The sequence below is a fragment of the Moschus berezovskii genome, chromosome 25, assembly GCF_049115385.1.
Source record: "Moschus berezovskii isolate FMDL1 chromosome 25, NW_MosBer_1.0, whole genome shotgun sequence".
Classification (NCBI taxonomy): Eukaryota; Metazoa; Chordata; class Mammalia; order Artiodactyla; family Moschidae; genus Moschus; species Moschus berezovskii.
Genome location: NC_142484.1, coordinates 42,977,279 through 42,999,284, shown reverse-complemented (window position 1 = coordinate 42,999,284; position 22,006 = coordinate 42,977,279). Strand labels below are relative to the sequence as shown.

General features: G+C 40.0%; 1 protein-coding gene across 1 annotated transcript in view; it reads right to left on the bottom strand.

Moving 5' to 3' along the window:
- The window catches only part of TYR (tyrosinase), a 125,416-nt gene that overhangs the window by 11,379 nt on the left and 92,031 nt on the right, over positions 1 to 22,006 (bottom strand). The window contains exon 4 of the mRNA XM_055415076.2: positions 6,062 to 6,243. Coding sequence (XP_055271051.1) covers positions 6,062 to 6,243 — 182 coding nt within the window. The remainder of the gene's footprint in view (positions 1 to 6,061; positions 6,244 to 22,006) is intronic.

The window sequence follows — 22,006 nt, the reverse complement described above, 5'->3', positions numbered from 1 at the left end:
AGGCCAGAAAGCTTAGCATCATCTCTTATATCTCCTTCTTTCTCAACTATTATATAAATCATTCTCCAAGTTCCATAAATTTTGCTTTCAAAATAACTTCAAATTCTTTGATCCTTTCTACCTCGCCTCCAATCACCGCCGATGAAGTTCAGATTTCCTTCAGCTCTCCCCTGGATAGTTGTAACAGCATTTTCATCAGCCTCCCTCTGTGCTTTGCAACTGCCATAAAACTTCCTACATGCTGCAGCAAACATAATCTTATGAAAACTCAAATTCGACCCTGATTTGTTTAAAATTCATTAATGACTCTTTTATCCTAGCAATATGGCCCAAATTCATAATCAAGACTTCCTTTCCAACTAATGAATTCCTCCTGTCATGGATAGTCTCTGAAATGTCACTTCATTGACTCCTAGAGATAGGCACATCTCTAAATAAATGAGTCATTAGGTAACTAGTGGTTTAAGGTCTTTCTCTTTCATTAGGAGGAGACTACGCTGTTTGCCACTGTGTCTGTAGTGTCTAAAAGAATGCCTTGTACAAGATAGTTACTATACATATGTATGTAAAAGGAATAAATAAACCAATAAAATCACCTAAAAAATACCTAGTGCAATAGAAGGCTTAAAATATATCTAAAAATGACCTGAGTATTAAGAGGTCTGATTTTTTTTCTAGCAAGCTTTATTAATATATATTGTACTATACATAAGAAAGTGTTAGGCCCTCAGTTGTATCCATCTCTGTGATCCCATGAACTGTAGCCCACCAGGCTCTTGTGTCTGTGGGATTTCCCAGGCAAGAATACTGGAGTGGGTTAAGTATACTTTATTTGTATGTAATTACATGTAAACCATACTTACATGCATTTATTCTTCATGATAAATATCACTTGCATTCAATTTAATTTATTGATTTTACCCCATACCAGATGTTTTTTGGTAGTTAGACTAGAGAAGCTTGAAAGATATCAATTCTGATTTTGTAGGGCTTAAGGCAAGGTAGAAAAAAGAAAGTGATGTCACTCAATTGTGTCTGACTCTTTGCGATCCTATGGACTGTGGCCCGACAGGCTCTTCTGTCCGTGGGATTTTCCTGGCAGGAATACTGGAGTGGGTTGCCATTTTCTTCTACAACAGCCAAGGTAGAGAGGGGGCCAAATCATATGTAGAAAAATTAGCAGGAAATTCTCACCAGTTCAGTTCAGCTGCACAGTCGTGTCCGACTCTCTGCGACCCCATGAATCACAGCACGCCAGGACTCCCTGTCCATCACCAACTCCCGGAGTACACTTAAACTCATGTCCACAGAGTCGGTGATGCCATCCAGCCATCTCATTCTCGGTTGTCCCCTTCTCCTCCCGCCCCCAACCTTTCCCAGCATCAGAGTCTTTTCCAGTGAGTCAACTCGTCGCATGAGGTGGCCAAAGTATTGCAGCTTCAGCTTTAGCGTTAGTCCTTCCAATGAACATCCAGGATTGATCTCCCTTAGAATGGACTGGTTGGATCTCCTTGCAGTCCAAGGGACTCTCAAGAGTCTTCTCCAACACCACAGTTCAAAAGCATCAATTCTTCGGCAATCAGCTTTCTTCACAGTCCAACTCTCACATCCATACATGACCACAGGAAAAACCATAGCCTTGACTAGACGGACCTTTGTTGGCAATGTCTCTGCTTTTTAATATACTATCAAGGTTGGTCATAACTTTCCTTCCAAAGAGTAAGTGTCTTTTAATTTCATGGCTGCAATCAGCATCTGCAGTAATTTTGGAGACCAAAAAAATAAAGTCTGACACTGTTTCCACAGTTTTTCCATCTATTTCCCATGAAGTGATGGGACCAGATGCCATGATCTTTGTTTTCTGAATGTTGAGCTTCAAGCCGACCTTTTCACTCTCCTCTTTCACTTTCATCGAGAGGCTTTTGAGTTCCTCTTCACTTTCTGCCATAAGGGTAGTGTCATCTGCATATCTGAGGTTATTGATATTTCTCCCAGCAATCTTGATTCCAGCTTGTGCTTCTTCCAGCCCAGCATTCCTCATGATGTACTCTGCATAGAAGTTAAATAAGCAGGGTGACAATATACAGCCTTGACGTACTCCTTTTCCTATTTGGAACCAGCCTGTTGTTCCATGTACAGTTCTGCTGTTGCTTCCTGACCTGCATACAGGTTTCTCAAGAGGCAGGTCAGGTGGTCTGGTATTCCATCTCTTTCAGAATATTCCACAGTTTATTGTGATCCACACAGTCAAAGGCTTTGGCATAGTCAATGAAGCAGAAATAGATGTTTTTCTGGAACTCTCTTGCTTTCTCCATGATCCAGCGGATGTTGGCATTTTGATCTCTGTGCCTCTGCCTTTTCTAAAACCTGCGTGAACATCTGGGAGTTCATGGTTCACATATTGCTGAAGCCTGGCTTGGAGAATTTTGAGCATGACTTTACTAGCGTGTGAGATGAGTGCAATTGTGCGGTAGTTTGAGCATTCTTTGGCATTGCCTTTCTTTGGGATTGGAATGAAGACTGACCTTTTCCAGTCCTGTGGCCACTGCTGAATTTTCCAAATTTGCTGGCATATTGAGTGCAGCACTTTCACAGCATCATCTTTCAAGATTTGAAATAGCTCAACTGGAATTCCATCCCTTCCACTAGCTTTGTTCGTAGTGATGCTCTCTAAGGCCCACTTGACTTCACATTCCAAGATGTCTGGCTCTAGGTCAGTGATCACGTTATCGTGACTATCTTGGTCATGAAGATCTTTTTTGTACAGTTCTTCTGTGTATTCTTGCCACCTCTTCTTAATATCTTCTGCTTCTGTTAGGTCCATACCATTTCTGTCCTTTATCGAGCCCATCTTTGCATGAAATGTTCCCTTGGAATCTCTAATTTTCTTGAAGAGATCTCTTGTTTTCCTGTTCTGTTGTTTTCCTCTATTTCTTTGCATTGATCACTGAGGAAGGCTTTTTTATCTCTCCTTGCTATTCTTTGGAACTCTGCATTCCGATGCTTATATCTTTCCTTTTCTCCTTTGCTTTTCGCTTCTCTTCTTTTCCCAGCTATTTGTAAGGCCTCCTCAGACAGCCATTTTGCTTTTTTGCATTTCTTTTCCATGGGGATGGTCTCGGTCCTTGTTTCCTGTACAATGTCACGAACCTCTGTCCAGAGTTCATCAGGCACTCTATCTATCAGATCTAGTCCCTTAAATCTATTTCTCACTTTCACTGTATAATCATAAGGGATTTGATTTAGGTCATATCTGAATGGTCTAGTGGTTTTCCCTACTTTCTTCAATTTCAGTCTGAATTTGGCAATAAGGAGTTCATGATCTGAGCCACAGTTCGCTCCTGGTCTTGTTTTTTGCTAACTGTATACAGCTTCTCCATCTTTGGCTGCAAAGAATATAATCAATCTGATTTCTCACAAAGGAGTGATTAAACATGACTATGTGTATATATGTATCAGTTCAGTTGAGTTCAGTTGCTTAGTCATGTCCGACTCTTTTGTGACCCCATGAATCAAAGCACGCCAGGCCTCCTTGTCCACCACCAACTCCCAGAGTTCACTCAAACTCATGACCATTGAGTCGGTGATGCCATCCAGCCATCTCATTCTCTGTCGTCTCCTTCTCCTCCCGCCCGCAATCCTTGCCAGCATCAGAGTCTTTTCCAGTGAGTCAACTCGTCGCATGAGGTGGCCAAAGTATTGCAGTTTCAGGTTTAGCATCAGTCCTTCCAATGAACACCCAGGATTGATCTCCTTTAGAATGGACTGGTTGGATCTCCTTGCAGTCCAGGGGACTCTCAAGAGTCTTCTCCAACACCACAGTCCAAAAGCTTCGATTCTTTGGCGATCAGCTTTCTTCACAGTCCAACTCTCACATCCATACATGACCACTGGAAAAACAATAGGCTTGACTAGACAGACCTGTGTTGGCAAAGTAATGTCTCTGCGTTTTAATATGTATGTATAATTATATCATATCTGAGAGTTTGACAAATAGATGAAGAGGATAAGAATTTAGCTAGAGAGAATAGTTTCATCAAAAGCATGAGCCCATGAAAGAGTCTATTATGTTCTGGAATTGGAAATCATAAAATCCTGATGGTGAATCTTTGAAAAACTGTTATCAACATTTTCGTTTCTTTACACACTATGGGTGTTTCTAGAAGGAAGGGAAAAAATGTCACTGGAGATGACCCTTCTTTTCAACTCACAGGAATTCACCCCCCTTATCACTTCTCCACACTTCACCCTTATCACATCTTCACCCTGTTCACAGTAATTCCAAGATTTTCAAAGAACTGATCTCCTCCACCAGCCATTTTAGTACTCCTTCCATTGGCTATGATCTTCAGATAAAACAGAACAGGTCAATCAAACCCATATCTGTCCAGTTAATGGCTCCCCAAAGGGCAAGAAAATATTGATAAAATACAGATTCTCCTATTGACCTTAAAATGTAGTTCTGCTGTGCCATACTAGATAGATGGCCTGGGACGAGTTATTCATGTGCTTTAAGGCTCTATTTTCTCATCTATGATCTAGAAAAAGAAATAATAATATCTTCATAAGGGCAGTTATGAAGGTTAAAGCAAATAATGCATACAGCACATCTAGAAGAGTTCATGACACCTAAAAACATTCATAATGTGTTGGCTCTTATGAAGTGACTCAGTTTATCTCATCTGTGTAATTTTCCATTGTTCATGCTTCTTAAATTGGACAATTTAGCATTCCAGAAATACATAGTACACTTTATACCTCTATTTTGTTATTGTTTTAGTTTAGAATATTCCCTGCTCTTTTCCATCTGCTACCCTTGATGGCCTCATCTTGTTTCTCTCGTTTGAACTATTCTGAAGTCATTGCTTTCTCCTCTGTGCTCCTTACTGTTCTGTTTATGACTCCTTTACTGCACTTAACACAGCCTGATGTTTCATAGTTTCTTACACAATGGTCTGACTTGTATACCGAATTTAGAGCTCCTTGAGGCTAGAGGTATGTCATTAATGTATGTGTCACTAAGGTCTAACAAGAGGTAGGAAGTTGATAAATGTCATTTCTCTGTTCATTTAATTTTACTAATTTATTCACCTTTTCATGAATTATCCATGAAGATAATGAAACATCAGTGCTTGTTGAATATCTCTCATCCACAAACTCTGTGTTGTTTTATTGCTTTTGACCATCTTCTGTTAAGTGGAGCAGACCCTGTAGTATTGAAATTTGGCTCTTACGTATGCTGGTATTTGATACTGGGAAAGTCACTGAAATTGTTTTAGCATCAATGTCCTCACCTTATTCTAGGAGTAAAAATACTTACCTAACATATACTGACTAATAATGCATGTATAGAATGGAGTAGACTCTCAGATTGTGGGGGAACATTGCTATCTGTTCCTCATTTATCAAGAAAATATACACATATGTAAACTAAGGAAGATTATTTAAAGCCTAGATATAGTTACAATCCTAGGCTTTTATAACACTACCTTAATCATAGTCCTAGCAATTATTATTATTATATCTATTAGCATTATTAGTATTAATTGGATTTAATATAAAAATATTCACAAGTTTTCTTGATAACCCTAGCAGGAAGCTCCCAAAAACGATTCTAAAACTGGTAGATATTTTTCTCATGCAGACTGCACTAGCTTCTTAATGCCCTTAATTATCACAATAGCTCTTTGAGGTATTATATTCTCAATATCTTAGGTTAAGAAGCTGAAATTCAGGGAATTGAAGTCAGAATTCCCAAGGTCACACAAAGTCAGTTTAAAGCATCAGGTCTCACACTCACTGTTTTCTGATTTTAATTCTAGTGCTCTTCCCAGGTTGCCACACACAGAATGCCTTATATTAAGCAGAATGGATAAAAGCTTAAAGAGTCTTGCAGCTTGGACCATGTAATAATATATCAGTGATGAACTAAGGATTATAATGCACTTTCCAAGTTAAAGCATTGGGGGATAACATTGTAAAATCATAAAGTTTTGCACACTCTCAAAAAAGATTGGTCACATCAGACTGAGCAATTCATATGAAAGAAACTGAGCTTTACCTGACTCTTGTAGGTAGCTATAGTCGTAGCCCAGATCTTTGGATGAAATAAAGAAATCACCGTTTCTGTAGAGAGGGATGAAAGGAACCATGTAGGATTCCCGGTTGTGCCCAATGGGTGCATTAGCTTCTGGATAAACATCTTGAAGAGGATGATACTTTCGAAGCCACTGTTCAAAAATACTGCAGAGTAAAGGATTATTCAGAATCAGAAACACATTGTTGTTGAAGAAATGTCTGGAGTGCTTAAAGTAAAACAACAAGGCATATCTTAAAATCTAAAGCCATGGAAATATACCAAACATAGTTTTCATGCTTTGAAAAGATTTTATAAAGCCACAGTTCATGCTGTCAGGCCCTGGTGAAATCCACTCATTTGAGAGAAATATTACAGGATAATTTTGGAAAAGGAATTTCTTAGATGATAAGTGAAACTTAAATGACAAGTTAAAACCCTTCAGAATGCCACAGAGCAAGTGTAATTATTGTCTGAGTGACAACCGAGACATAGTCATAAATTATATATGTCTCTTATCTCAAAGAAAGTTCACCCAAAGAAAGAACATGCAAAACTAAACTGGAATCAGTATTAGAAGTTGACTATTTTTCGGTCATGGTAGGGGACTTTATTTCAACCTCCTTGTTATGTTTAGAGAAGTATATGTTTAATGAGGGCTGCCCCTGTTGGTTGGGCAGTAAAGAATCTGCCTGCAGTGCATCAGTCCCTGGGTTGGGAAGGTCCCCTGGAGAAGGGCACGGCAACCCACTCCAGTATCTTTGCCTCCCATGGACAGAGGAGCCTGGTGGGCCACAGTCCACGGGGTCACAAAGAGTTGGACACGACTGAAGTGACTGAGCATGCATGCACACACACTTCATGAGTCTTGTTGAGAGAAAGAGCTCACCTTCCACGACAGAAGTTAAACATACTTAGCACTTACCATTTCCCAAATTCCCAGGAAGCTAGAGTATGACCACAGGATCAATACTCAGCCAAGCAGACATACCCATTCAAGACTTTGCAACAGAGATACTGACACAAAGAAGCAAGGACAATGGAAAAGCGTTCTAACAGTGGGCGGGGCAGTGGTGCTAGCACATCCTGTTTATAGGCATGAGATCAGAGGTATCAGTAAAGGTAAGCACTGCCCAGAGGTACCCCGTGTTCGAGAGCACAGCTCTGGCAGATGATTTGGCTGCTGCCCTCCTCTCTGGTTCTTACCTGTCTCTCAACGTGCATCTCCATGATCTCCTGAATTACCCATTATTCTTTCAGCAAATTTGTTCCCTGTTTAATTCAGCCAGAGTGAGTTTCTGTTGCAAGCAATTAAAAACCCTGACAGGAAAAAAAGCTAAAAAACTAAGATCAAAACTTCCCAGTAAGGATGGAAGTGAAACTAAGTATAACAGACCGTGTAGTGGATAATTAAAGGGGTGACAACGAGAATGCCTCTGTATGATCAGACCACATAAGAGAGGGAAGAACACTAGATCTGGGGTCAGAAAACTCTCCTTGGGTCCTAGATTTGTGATTTAAGAGCTGTATAGGGTGTATAAGCTCATAAGCAAATCATAGAAACTCTTGAAGGCTTAGCCTTCACATCCTTAAAATGAAAATAATATTCTGTCTCATCTGTTTCCAAACAAATTATCCAACGTGGTAGTTTTTAGGAAAGTGCTAAATAGATAAGCTATTGTTATTTAGCTCTAGAATTTAAGCTCAGAGGCAAAAGGTTAGTGCAAGAAGCTAGTGTCTAAAAAAGAAAGTGATGTTTCAAGCAAACAGATAAGTTAAAAAAAAATTTTTTTTGAAGTACAATAAAGGCAAGAACAAGGAAGCCAGATGGCAGCAGTGATGATTGCTTTTTGGTGATGAAAAAGAATTCTATTTGTTTAAAAAATCCTGACTTCAAATGCTAGTTGTGGTCAAAGTTGTTTTCATTGTGAATTAATTAAAGGATTAGTAGGCTGCTGATAAATACCTTGATTACTAAGTACATTTTCTGAGTATTTACTATATGTTAAGTTTTGATGAAATATGAACCTATGTAAAACTCGAGTTCTGTGGGTTTTGACAAAGTTGTCTTAACTTTATGAAAACTTTAAGACTCTAAAATGTTTTAACCTGTTTAATTTTCCTTTTATTCATGTGAATAATGAGAATAATATTTAAGTCATGAAGGTACTGTAAGGATAAATTAAGCGACCTAAAAGTCCATTCACAGATGAATGGATAAAGAAGATGAGATATATATGTATATATAAACACAAAATGGAATATTGGTCAGCCCATAAAAAGAAATGATATAATGTCATTTTCAGTAACATGGATGGACCTAGAAATTACCATGCTAAGTGAATTAAATAGGTAGGTAAAGATGAATATCATATTATATTACTTATATGTGGAATCTAAAATAGGATACAAATGAACTTATTTATAAAACAGAATTAGACTCACAGACATAGGACAAACTTATGGTTGCTAAAGGTGAAGGGAGTAGAAAGATAAAATAGGAATTTGAGATTAACACTGTTCAGTTCAGTTCAGTTCAGTCGCTCAGTCGTGTCCGACTCTCCGCGACCCCATGAATCACAGCACGCCAGGCCTCCCTGCCCATCACCAACTCCCGGAGTTCACTCAAACTCATGTCCACAGAGTCGGTGATGCCATCCAGCCATCTCATTCTCCATCGTCCCCTTCTCCTCCCGCCCCCAACCTTTCCCAGCATCAGAGTCTTTTCCAGTGAGTCAACTCGTCGCATGAGGTGGCCAAAGTATTGCAGTTTCAGCTTTAGCATCAGTCCTTCCAATGAACACCCAGGATTGATCTCCTTTAGAATGGACTGGTTGGATCTCCTTGCAGTCCATGGGACTCTCAAGAGTCTTCTCCAGCACCACAGTTCAAAAGCATCAATTCTTCGGCGATCAGCTTTCTTCACAGTCCAACTCTCACATCCATACATGACCACGGGAAAAACCATAGCCTTGACTAGATGGACCTTGGTTGGCAAAGTCATGTCTCTGCTTTTTAATATACTATCAAGGTTGGTCATAACTTTCCTTCCAAGGAGTAAGCGTCTTTTAATTTCATGGCTGCAATCAGCATCTGCAGTAATTTTGGAGACCAAAAAAATAGTCTGACACTGTTTCCACTGTTTTTCCATCTATTTCCCATGAAGTGATGGGACCAGATGCCATGATCTTTGTTTTCTGAATGTTGAGCTTCAAGCCAACATTTTCACTCTCCTCTTTCACTTTCATCAAGAGACTTTTTAGTTCCTCTTCACTTTCTGCCATAAGGGTAGTGTCATCTGCATATCTGAGGTTATTGATATTTCTCCCAGCAATCTTGATTCCAGCTTGTGCTTCTTCCAGCCCAGCATTCCTCATGATGTACTCTGCATAGAAGTTAAATAAGCAGGGTGACAATATACAGCCTTGACGTACTCCTTTTCCTATTTGGAACCAGTCTGTTGTTCCATGTACAGTTCTGACTGTTGCTTCCTGACCTGCATACAGGTTTCTCAAGAGGCAGGTCAGGTGGTCTGGTATTCCCATCTCTTTCAGTATTTTCCACAGTTTATTGTGATCCACACAGTCAAAGGCTTTGGCATAGTCATGAAGCAGAAATAGATGTTTTTCTGGATCTCTCTGCTTTCTCCATGATCCAGTGGATGTTGGCAATTTGATCTCTCATGCCTCTGCCTTTTCTAAAACCTGCTTGAAAATCTGGAAGTTCACGGTTCACATATTGCTGAAGCCTGGCTTGGAGAATTTTGAGCATGACTTTACTAGTGTGTGAGATGAGTGCAACTGTGCGGTAGTTTGAGCATTCTTTGGCATTGCCTTTCTTTGGGATTGGAATAAAAACTGACCTTTTCTAGTCCTGTGGCCACTGCTGAGTTTTCCAAATTTGCTGGCATATTGAGTGCAGCACTTTCACAGTATCATCTTTCAAGATTTGAAATAGCTCAACTGGAATTCCATCCCCTCCACTAGCTTTGTTCGTAGTGATGCTCTCTAAGGCCCACTTGACTTCACATTCCAAGATGTCTGGCTCTAGGTCAGTGATCACATTATCGTGATTATCCTGGTCGTGAAGATCTTTTTTGTACAGTTCTTCTGTGTATTCTTGCCACCTCTTCTTAATATCTTCTGCTTCTGTTAGGTCCATACCATTTCTGTCCTTTATCGAGCCCATCTTTGCATGAAATGTTCCCTTGGAATCTCTAATTTTCTTGAAGAGATCTCTTGTTTTTTCTATTCTGTTGTTTTCCTCTATTTCTTTGCATTGATCACTGAGGAAGTCTTTCTTATCTCTCCTTGCTATTCTTTGGAACTCTGCATTCAGATGCTTATATCTTCCCTTTTCTCCTTTGCTTTTCACTTCTCTTCTTTTCACAGCTATTTGTAAGGCCTCCTCAGACAGCCATTTTGCTTTTCTGCATTTCTTTTCCATGGAGATGGTCTTGGTCCGTGTCTCCTGTACAATGTCACGAACCTCCGTCCAGAGTTCATCAGGCACTCTATCAATCAGATCTAGTCCCTTAAATCTATTTCTCACTTCCACTGTATAATCATAAGGGATTTGATTTAGGTCATATCTGAATGGTCTAGTGGTTTTCCCTACTTTCTTCAATTTAAGTCTGAATTTGGCAATAAGGTGTTCACTAATATACATAAAATAGATAAACAAGGACCTACTGTATTCAATGTCTTATAATAACCTCTAACAGGAACTGTATTCAATGTCTTGTAATAACCCATAATGGAAAAGTATCTGAAATGGGCATCCCTGACGGCTCAGTGGTAAAGAATCTGACTGCCAATTCAGGAGATGAGGGTTCAATCCCTGGGTCAGGAAGATCATTAGGAAAAGGAAATGGCAACCCACGCCAGTATTCTTGCCTGGGAAATCCCATGGACAGAGGATCTTGGTGGGCTACAGTCCATGGGGTTGCAGAAGAGTTGGACATGACTCAGTGACTAAATAACAACAATGTATACAAATATATATGTACAATATAAACTAATCAATTTGCTGTACACCTGAAACCTTGTAAGTCAATGCTACATCAATAAAAATTAATTAATTGAAAATATTAAAGGGTTAATTAAAATAGCATGAGTAAGATATTGGAACAGATCCTGATGTTGGTAAAGACTGAAATCTGAGGAGAAGGGGGCAGAAGAGGATGAGATGTTTAGATCGCATCACTGACTCAATGGACATGAATGTGAACAAAATTTGCGAGACACTGAAGGACTGGAGAGCCTGGTGTGCTGCAGTCCACGGGGTCTCAGAGTCGAACACAGCCTAGTGACCGAGCAACAACAACTAAGACATATGGCTAAGCGTTGGACAGATGGTGAGGAGAAGCCATCCTCACACTACAGCGTCTTTCTCTTCTTCATGGTTCATGTTATACTGGAAGAACGTTGCAGCTGGTGAGAGATGTGAGACATGCTATCATAGAAATGACAAAGCTGTGCATATTTGAACTAGCTCTTTTAAAATGGAGAAGGCAATGGCACCTCACTCCAGTACTCTTGCCTGGAAAATCCCATGGACGGAGGAGCCTGGTAAACTGCAGTCCGTGGGGTCGCTAAGAATCGGACACGACTGAGCGACTTCACTTTCACTTTTCACTTTCATGCACTGGAGAAGGAAATGGCAACCCACTCCAGTGTTCTTGCCTGGAGAATCCCAGGGACGGGGGAGCCCAGTGGGCTGCCGTCTATGGGGTCACACAGAGTCAGACACGACTGAAGCGACTTAGCAGCAGCAGCAGCATTATTCTTTAAGCAGAAATGGGGAAACAGTATTCAAGAGGATTGTTTTATTTTTTCGGTATGTACCTCCATTTCCTCAACTGAAGAAATTAGGAACTGCCTTAACTGGCTTAACAAATAAATCCCAAATTCTTTACAAGTCTTGTATTTTATGAATTATTCTTCTTATTTTGATGTCTATGGTTTTCTTCTTTCCATGAAAGCATTACTTGTTCATTACATAAAATTCAGAAAATAGAAACATGCAAAAAAGAGAAAATAAAAAGAAACACACATACTTGCTCAATATTTCTTAGTTTTTTAAATATGCGAATATAACTTTATGTACATATTTTAAGAAAAAGAATTATAACATAGACACTATTTTATAAGACTTTCATTAGTACTAAATGTTAAAGTTATATTTAAACATGTTTAAACAATATTCAGCAGTTTTCAAGTGGTAAATCTATTTTTTAATGAGAAGGAGGCCCTCTGATAATTAATCTCTCCCCATCCCTATTAAACTTTGGCTGATTTAGAAACAGTCCAATATACAATGAACTATTAGATAAGAGCTTCAGGCAGACATTGTGCCTTTTGTCAATTGAGAAAAATTACTCTTATAGTTCAGTTTATATATAATCTTATTTCTGCCAAGAAATAAAAATTCTTTACCTAAATAGGACAAGGACATCAATTCTTAGCACCAAGAGATATAATGGATGAAACCATTAATGTGCTCACCCACCTTATCTACTTTTTAAAATGAAGGTATTAATCCTGTTTAAATTCTTCATCAGTGGTTCTCATCTTCAGTTAATTTCATCAAACCATGTCTAGAATGGCTCACATCAGAATACTAATGTTTAACTTGGATAAGCACACTGACATTTTGGGAAGCAAATTATCTTCTTACCAAAGATTTATTTAACCTGCATCTAGATGGTTTTCTGGAAGCCTGAGCAACAAGGAAATGCACAAGAGAGGGTTTAAGAAAAAGTTAAGTTGATCACAGACAAAAAACAAGGAGGAATGTGTAAAACAGCACGGATGTATGGTCACTTCCATCCTTACAATAAGACAAAGCTAGATAAGTGGAAAATCAATAACTTTTCTTGGACTCATGAGAGAACCAAGGTCACAGAGCAGACTGCTTCTCCCCAAACTGCAGAGATAAGTGCAAGCAGAGGAACTCAACTGCTATTCCCTTTTCAGGAGGAGAAGCTGGATCCATAAACCCAAACACTTTGATAAATGCCTGGAGACTGGTGATGAGAGAAGCTAGTGATGAGATGGACAGCTAGTGATGAGAGACACTCCTGGGACCCATAGTCTTATGGGGATTCCCACCATGTGGGGCTTTTACCTCCAGGAACTCTGTCCGATTTTCACAATAAAGATCTGAGAAAGATCCTCTCCTGGCTATGTTGGGGGAAGGAGAGAGTATCCATTGTGGAATATGCCTAGAGGTCTTCTCCACACCAAAGCCCTTCAATCCAGAGGAAATAACCACCAGAGTATTATTCTAGTAGGAGGAAGGGAACTTCTCTCAGTGCAGCCTCTTTCAGCCTTCCTGTTCATTTAAGGCCACATGGGTCAGGGCTTCAAGGAAACAGATTGGGAATGTTACAACAAAAAAGGGAGAAGAGATCAGACGTAGAAAAATCAAGAAGCTATATCACTGCAGAAACACTCATGACAGTCACAGCCCCAAGACACTGGCCAACTACACTATTGAAATTTAATCAGAATACTATAGAACACTTTCCCTCTCCTGTACTTTACCATGATACCAACAGAGTTCTAGAATGATAGGAGTGGATTATAACTAAAAGATCTGTGAGACAAATAGTTTCTGAGGAATAGTATCACTTTGAGTCATAGAATAAATGTTTGATTATAAGCAAAAGTGTAAAATAAATATAGATGAATGCAAATTGATATGCATACCTACATACATCTACCATGTGGAAGAATTCCAAATAATTATGTAGACACTTTGAGTACATAAAGGAGCAATGCACAACTTCCCACTCTTTATGTGTGGGCTGTCTGTAGTAACTTCCCCCAAAGAGTAAAGTATGGAAGGGCGGTGGAACCATTTAGGAGTTTGAAAGGGAAAGTATTAGTCGCTCAGTCACGTCCGACTCTTTGCCAACCCTATACTATAGCCCTCCAGGCTTCTCAGTCCATGGAATTCTCCAGGCCAGAATACTGGAGTGGGTTGCCATGCACTTCTCCAAGGGATCTTCCCGACCCAGGGATCAAACCCAGGTCTCCTGCATTGCAGGCAGATTCTTTACCATCAGAGCCACCAGGGAAGTCCTTAGGTTTGAGAAAACTGATGAATATGATATCTGCCAAGTGACCAAAGCTAACACTGCCCATGGTCAGCCATGTTGATAGCATGTACCCTTGATATGATGGGGAGAGACAAGTGCTTTCCCCTCGGTCCTCTTCCTCCCCAAGTAACTCCAGTCTACAAAATTCCAGTCAAGGGGCATTCTGTAAAACACCTGAGCAGTAGTCCTCAAAACTGTCAAGGTCATCCAAAACAAGCAAAGCTCGAAAAATAGCCACAGTCAAGAAGGAGGGAGGAGACATGATCACTAAATGTAATATGAGATCCTGGATGGGATCTTGAAACACTAAGAGATATTAGATAACAACTAAGCAATCTTAATAGACTGTAGTTAATAATAATGCATCAAAATTGTTTCATGAATTGTCAGAAAACTTCCATACTGATGTAAATTAAGAATAGGGGAAACTGGATGTGAGATATATGCAAACTCTGATATGTAAAGAGACGATTATTCTTAAATTTCCTTTTTAAAAATAGAACAACAAGGAAACCTAATGTGGCTGATATTAGGGAACTGATATGCTTTAGTGCATTCACTGGTACAACAAGATTGTACAAACACAATAGAATTCTTTTTCATTGACTTATTCAACCATTTCATAAATAGTTGAATACATATACGCATCTATAAACTGTTTCTCCATCAGTATTGATGTAGTTCTGTGTCCTTGTAGTACTTAGATCTAGTGGCGGAGATGTATACTAACCAGTAATTTCAGAAATTATAATTTCTGAATCTATATCTGTATCTATAATTACAGACTGGCAAATATAAAAGCAACACAGTAATACAATTTAGTGAAGAGGTCTGATTAATTTTGCCGCCTTTGGGAAAGTCTTTGATGGTGTTAAAGAATGACTATTTAAAGAAATGGTATATGAATGTTTCTGAAAAAGAGAATAGAATTTGCAAGAACCTTCAATGGGATGCTACATTCTCTTATCTCACTCCTCCCGTAGCTTCACTTATTATCTACAACTGATGACTTCTCAGTTTATATTTACAGAGTAAATCTTGGTCTGAAATCTCAGCCCAAATTTCCAGCTGCCCAACCAGCACCCTCATCGAAATATCTCAAAAGCATCTTAAAGCGCAGCACACAGAATCTTCAAAAATCATGACATTAACATCTCTTCCTTATGCTACCCTTCTCCACTGATCTATAACATTGGGAATAAGAATATCTGTCCAAACAGAATATGTAAAAAGTGACCAATGTTATCTATGGAGAGAACAGTTTGAGATGAAGCTAGAGAGGAATCGGGGGCAAAATCAAGAAGAGCAGTTGAGGACATCCAAGAAATATTTGCAATTTCTCCTAAGAACAATAGGAAGTCACTGTCTCTGCGGTGGTGAGAGATAACACGAACAGATAATTTTCTAAAGAGTACACAGGTTGAGCTGTGAAGAAAGAACTCGACAATAGTCAGAACTGATGTGCAGGGAACAAGGGATGAGGAAATCAGCAAGAAAATGCATCCACGTCAAAAAAACGATGCGCAGCTTTCCAAGTGTACAACTCAGCAGTGAGGCATCACAGAAGACTCCCCATTTTCTGGTTAAAGGGGACCCGCAATCAAAACAGAAGCAGAAAAAAGGAAACTGGACAAATTCAGTAGGGCCCTGGAGGCAGATAAGAACCCCGGTCTTTGGGCTGATATACCTGGGCTGCTTCTTCCTTGGACAGTCCAGTCACCTCTGCCAGGGACTGGGTTTTTTCCTTCCTTATTCTCCCCAAGAGGATCCTGAATTACTTCTGTCATTGACTAAACCTTGCATTCGGGGGCAGGCTTTGGCAACAGGACTGGAAATGTATAGAAAAATAGATGGTTAATATGAGTTAAAGACTCCACACTTCAGAAGTTATCTCTGAAAATAGAAAATAGTCTATAGTCACCAGCTATAGTCCATAGTCATCCTATTTTCTTCCTCTGTGGGAGGAGCAAATCTAGACTGAGACAGAGACATTGTTTTCAGAGCAAGCAAAAGTATCAATGCCATCTACTAGATACGAAACCTCATCTTTTTAATCTTCCTTTTCTCTGTGCCTAACACATGGTAGGTGTTCAATATTTACATGATCATTGCTGCTGCCCTCCTGAGTTTATAATCTCACCCCAGAGAATGAGTTCTTAATAAAGCCATTTGTGTGAACACAACCTCCCTGTGCATGTTGCTTATTGACTTAAACCTCAACAAATCAAGGAGCTATCTGTTAATATTGATCCCATTTTATAGAAGAGAACATTGACTCAGAGTGGAAACTCTGCCAATGCTGACCCAACAAGACTGTGGTAGAGAATCCAGTGTTTCATGTCAGATTTCTGTTAATTTTACAATTATACTCAACTTGCAGAGCAGTGGCCAGAGCCCAGGTGTTCTATTCCAAGTTAAATACTTTTCCACTAACAAGCGAAATGTCAGTGATTACCATTTAAAGCAGAAAGATGGACAAAGCATTAATACTTTGCTCCAGGTGATGCTAGTGGTAAAGAACCCACCTGCCAGTGAAGGAGACTTGAGACATGGGTTCAGTCCCTGGATTGGGAAGATGCCCTAGCGAAGAGTATGGCAACAACTCCAGTATTCTTGCCTGGAGGATCCCACGGACAGAGAAGCCTGGCGGGCTACGGTCCATAGCGTGGCACAGTCAGACACAACTGAAGTGACTTAGCACGCACTAAGCATTTTAGAGCTGTGCACAGATGCTGAAACTGGATTGCTCAGATTCAGATTTTGGTTGTGATACTCAGAAGCTGTGCAAACTTGGGCAAACTACTTCACCTCTGTGTGCTTCAGTTTCCTTCCCAGTAAAATGACAGCTATAATATGGGTTGGATTGTGCCTCCCCAAAATTCATGTGTTGGTTTTCAGAAAGTGGTTATATTTAGAGATAGGGTCTTTAAAGAGCTAATTAAGTGAATATGAGACCCTTGGGGTTGGTTCTAATCCATTACATCTGGTGCCCTTATAAGAAGGAGAAATTTGGACACAGACAGGTTCAACAGAAGGAAGAGCCTGTGAAGACACAGGGAAAAGACAGTCAAGAAGAAACCATGAAGTGAGGTCTCAAAAGTCACCAGTTTTGTCCATACCTTGATCTTGAACTTTCTAGTCTCCAGGATTGCAAGAAAATAAATTTCTGTTGTTTAAGCCACCAAGTCTATGGTACTGTGTCATGGTAGCCATAATGGACTACTACACAACAGCATGTTATCTAAAGGGTTTCTTGTAAGTGTTTAGTGAATAAATATATGCAAAATTACTTAGAATAATACATATAATAGAATACAGAATGCTGTTACTTTTAGTAAAATTATAGCTACTTTGTTTTTAAGTTTCTTATTGGAATATGATTGCTTTACCATGTTGCGTTAGTTTCTGCTGCGGAACAACCTGAACCGACTTGGTGTATACATACATCCTTCCCTCTTAGGTCTCCCTCCTGCCCCACTCCTTTCCACCCCCCAGGTCATCACAGAGCACTGAACTGAGCCCCTTGTGCAATACATCAGGTTCCATTTATTTTACAAACAGTAGTGAATACATGTCAGTGGTAATCTCCCAGTTCATCCCTCCCTTTCCCCTACTGTGTCCACACGGCCATTTTTTTGTGTGTTCTTGAATTTTGAGTCTGTTTTTGAGTTCTTCTTCCTTTGCTGTTGCTATTTGGTTGCTAAGCCATGTCCAACTCTTTCTCAATCCCAAGAACTGCAGCCCACCAAGATACTTCTGTCCATGGGATTTCCCAGACAAGAATACTGGGGTGGGTTGCCATTTTCTTCTCCAGGGTATCTTCCCAACCCTGGGATCGAACCCACGACTCCTGCATGGAGCCACCAAGGAAACCCATTTTCTTACGATTTCCTTAAACTTTTATTTGCCACTGTATCTTTTGCTTCTTTAAGGCTTAGGGCATAAAAACATGAATCAAATTTACTGTTTTCCTCCTTTGATCATTACATATGTCCTGCTGCTGCTGCTGCTGCTAAGTCACTTCAGTCGTGTCCGACTCTGTGGACCCCATAGACGGAAGCCTACCAGGTTCCCACGTCCCTGGGATTCTCCAGGCAAGAACACTGTCCTGCTAGATTGTAATTATTTGATAATGTGTCATTCTCCAATAGTATATGGGGAATCCAGGGAGAGTAATTATGTTGTCTTATTGGTCACTGCAGACCAAATGTCCATCACAGTGACTTCTCATTAACAAGAGGGCTAGATTCATGTAGATAAAAAATACGTAAAATTTATGAGAATTTTGTAGTTTTTTTGGGAGAGAGCCCACATTTTATTAGATTCTGAAAGAGTAAGAATTAAATATTAAAGAATCGTTTACTTAGGGGCTTCCCTTGTGGCTCAGATGGTAAAGCGTCTGCCTCCAATGCGGGAGACCCTGGTTCGATCCCTGGGTCGGGAAGTTCCCCTGGAGAAGGAAATGGCAACCCACTCCAGTATTCTTGTCTGGAAAATCCCATGGACGGAGGAGCCCGGTAGGCTACAGTCCATGGGGCTGCAAAGAGTCGGACACGACTGAGCAACTTCACTTTTACTTAGTGGTTAACAATTAGAACTGAAAGGAGAAATCCAAGAGGTTCTGCTGATTTATTTTGAGTTGGTTATCTCTAAAAGTGGTGTTACTCTGACCGACACCAGTTAGCAAGTGTCTGGCATGTAATAAGCATGGTTGTTGTTGTTTTTCAGTTGCTCAGTCACATCCAAAACTTTGCGACCCCATACCTGGCCTTCCTGTCCATCACCAACTCCCGGAGCCTGCTCAAACTCATGTCCATCGAGTCGGGGATGCCATCCAACCATCTCATCCTCTGTCATCCCCTTCTCCTCCCGCCTCCTTCCTCTTCTGCTGAGACCACTGGAAAAACTTCGAGCCTTTCCTTGGGTTTGAAATAACAGTACTCCAGAAATTTCTCTTCTTCATGTTGCTGGCTAATAATATTATTGAACTCATTTAAGGAGTATTTGGAAATTTTTACTGAAAAGCAATACTTTTTAAAAGAAATGGACACTTTAAGAGCATAAATTGTTAGGAATGAGTAGCTGCAAAAATGAAAAGCCTGCTATACAGATAAGAAATTCAACCTCAGTTGACTGTAATTCCAAATGTATATTCTACTCCACGATTTCTTAGCTTAGTTGAGGAAAGGGCAAAAAAGTCTTTGGGGAATGGGTACGGAGTAAAACCCAGATTAAAATCATTTAAGCTAATGATAAAACTTGAAGGAACTTAGGGTACAAACCAAAATATCAATGATAGCGAACTGGAAAAAAAAAAAACAAAAACAGCAAACTAGAAGTCTAATGGGAAAAAAAGGCAGTTTCAGAAGTTACTGTTTTTTCTTTTCCAATAGATACTTACTGGTATCATTAAGTGGCAAGCTACCCGACTAAGAACCATGTACACTACCATATGTAAAATTGACAGCCAGTGGGAATTTGCTGCATGACTCAGGGAACTCAAACCAAGGCTCTGTAACAAGCTAGAGGGATGGGAAAGGGTGGGAAGTGTGAGGGAGCTTTAAGAGGGAGAGGACACACGTATACCTATGGCTAATTCATGTTGATTTATGGCAGAAACCAAAGCAATATTGTAAAGCAATTACTCTTCAATTAAAAATGAATACATATTTTTAAAAACATGAAAAAAAAGCAAGCCATAATGCTTCCCATGTGATGATAAGATGCACCCAGAGTTGAGAGACACTGCATTAGACAAAAATTGATTGAAATAGCATGAGCCAAGCTGCACTCACAGACCATAGCTAGTCAGAGTGAATTTGTGAAAAAGGTATCCTAAAGGGCCAGCCCTCTCAGCTGATGCTCAGTGTAAGTGAGAGGAAGGCTATTCATGTGGCTCTCAGTAGACGCTACTGACTGACCTTCAACGTCTCTGTGCTCTTACCTGGGAAGTTATGCTAATAAAGCTCACCTTGTTCCTTTCACTATGGTGCCCATTTTCTAATTCGTTAAACATTGTATCTTGAACCCACTAGATGTTAAGTTCCAAGGATGGAAAAGAAATGTTCCAATTCTCATGGATCTCACTCCACACCATGATAAAAAGATAAATAAAATTTCAAAGCAATGTAAATGACACTTTGGAGGGGGCATGTGTATAAAACCTATGGGATTACAGAAGAAGAAGCTAACTGCTGGAGTCAAGGAAAGTTTCACAGCAGGGATGATATTTAAACTGGATGGATAGATTATGGGGAAGGCATTGCGCAGACCAACAGGGAGCCTGGGCACTCATGCTACTGAAAAATGAAAGTGGGTCGGTGTGTCAGAATGGAATATAGAGTTGTGCAGGATCAGCTGGAGAAGGCAATGGCAAGCCACTCCAGTACTATTGCCTAGAAAATTCCATGGATGGAGGAGCCTGGTTGGCTGTAGTCCGTGAGGTCGCTAAGGGTCGGACACGACTGAGCAACTTCACTTTCCCTTTTCACTTTCACACATTGGAGAAGGAAGTGGCAACCCACTCCAGTGTTCTTGCCTGGAGAATCCTAGGGACAGGGGAGCCTGGTGGGCTTCCGTCTATGGGGTCGCACAGAGTCGGACACGACTGAAGTGACTTAGCAGCAGCAGGATCAACAGGAAGTGAGACAAGAAAGATGAGAAGAGTCACACTGTAAAAGATCATCTGTCCACCAAGGAGATGGAAGTTTGTAGGGATGGAGAAGTAGTTTTAATTCCATCCTCAGAGCTAATTTGCCATCTAGGTACATTTGATAAGGAGTGAACATGACTGAACTTGAATTTTCTAAATGTAATTATAGTGGGTATGTATAATATATTATTAAATAACAATAAATCAACATCTATTACTTCTGTCTATTGAAGATCACAGTGTAACAGAGGGCCAATAGTGAAACATAAGCAGACAGTTATTACTTTTATTCAGGTAGTTAGGCTGCCTCTCTTTCATACAAAATTTCTCTTCTCTTAAACTTTTCCATCACTTTCTACTATTCATCATCAGAGTGATGCTTGTAAACAACTAATCAATTCAGTAATGAGTCCCATTTATTAGGTAGTCATATATCTAGTACTAGGCTTGGGATTTTGACATATATCATGATATTATTTCTCCACCAATACTGCAAGAGAGGTTTTAGTAACAGTAGCAGTAGTGAGAGTTAGCTCATAGAACACTCACTATATATCAGGTACCATTCTAGGTACTCCTATATGGGAACTCAATTAATCCCCAAAATAATTCCATAAGGAATGTTCTGTTGTTCTCCCTATTTTGCACATGAGAAAACTGACCCACAGAATGGTTATGACAATGGCCCAAGATCACATTGTTTGGATTCAAATCCAGGATTTGGCAGGATTCAAATGCAGGAGTGGCAGGATTCAAATCTAGGTAGTCTAATCTTAGTACCTGCTCTTAGCCTTGGCAAAATATGACCTCATGGCAGTATTCACAATAAAATACAGAAAAAAACGAAGCAAACAAAAAGCAGGAGTTTAAATAACTTTGCTCAGTTTACTTAGTTAATAAATGTAACAGCAGGACTCAAACTCAGGTTTGCTGTACTCAGCGCTTCCATAACGGAGAAGGCAATGGCAAGCCACTCCAGTACTCTTGCCTAGAAAATCCCATGGATGGAGGAGCCTGGTAGGCTGCAGTCCGTGGGGTCGCTAAGGGTCAGACACGACTGAGCGACTTCACTTTCACTTTTCACTTTCACACATTGGAGAAGGAAATGGCAACCCACTCCAGTGTCCTTGCCTGGAGAATCCCAGGGACAGGGGAGCCTGGTGGGCTTCCGTCT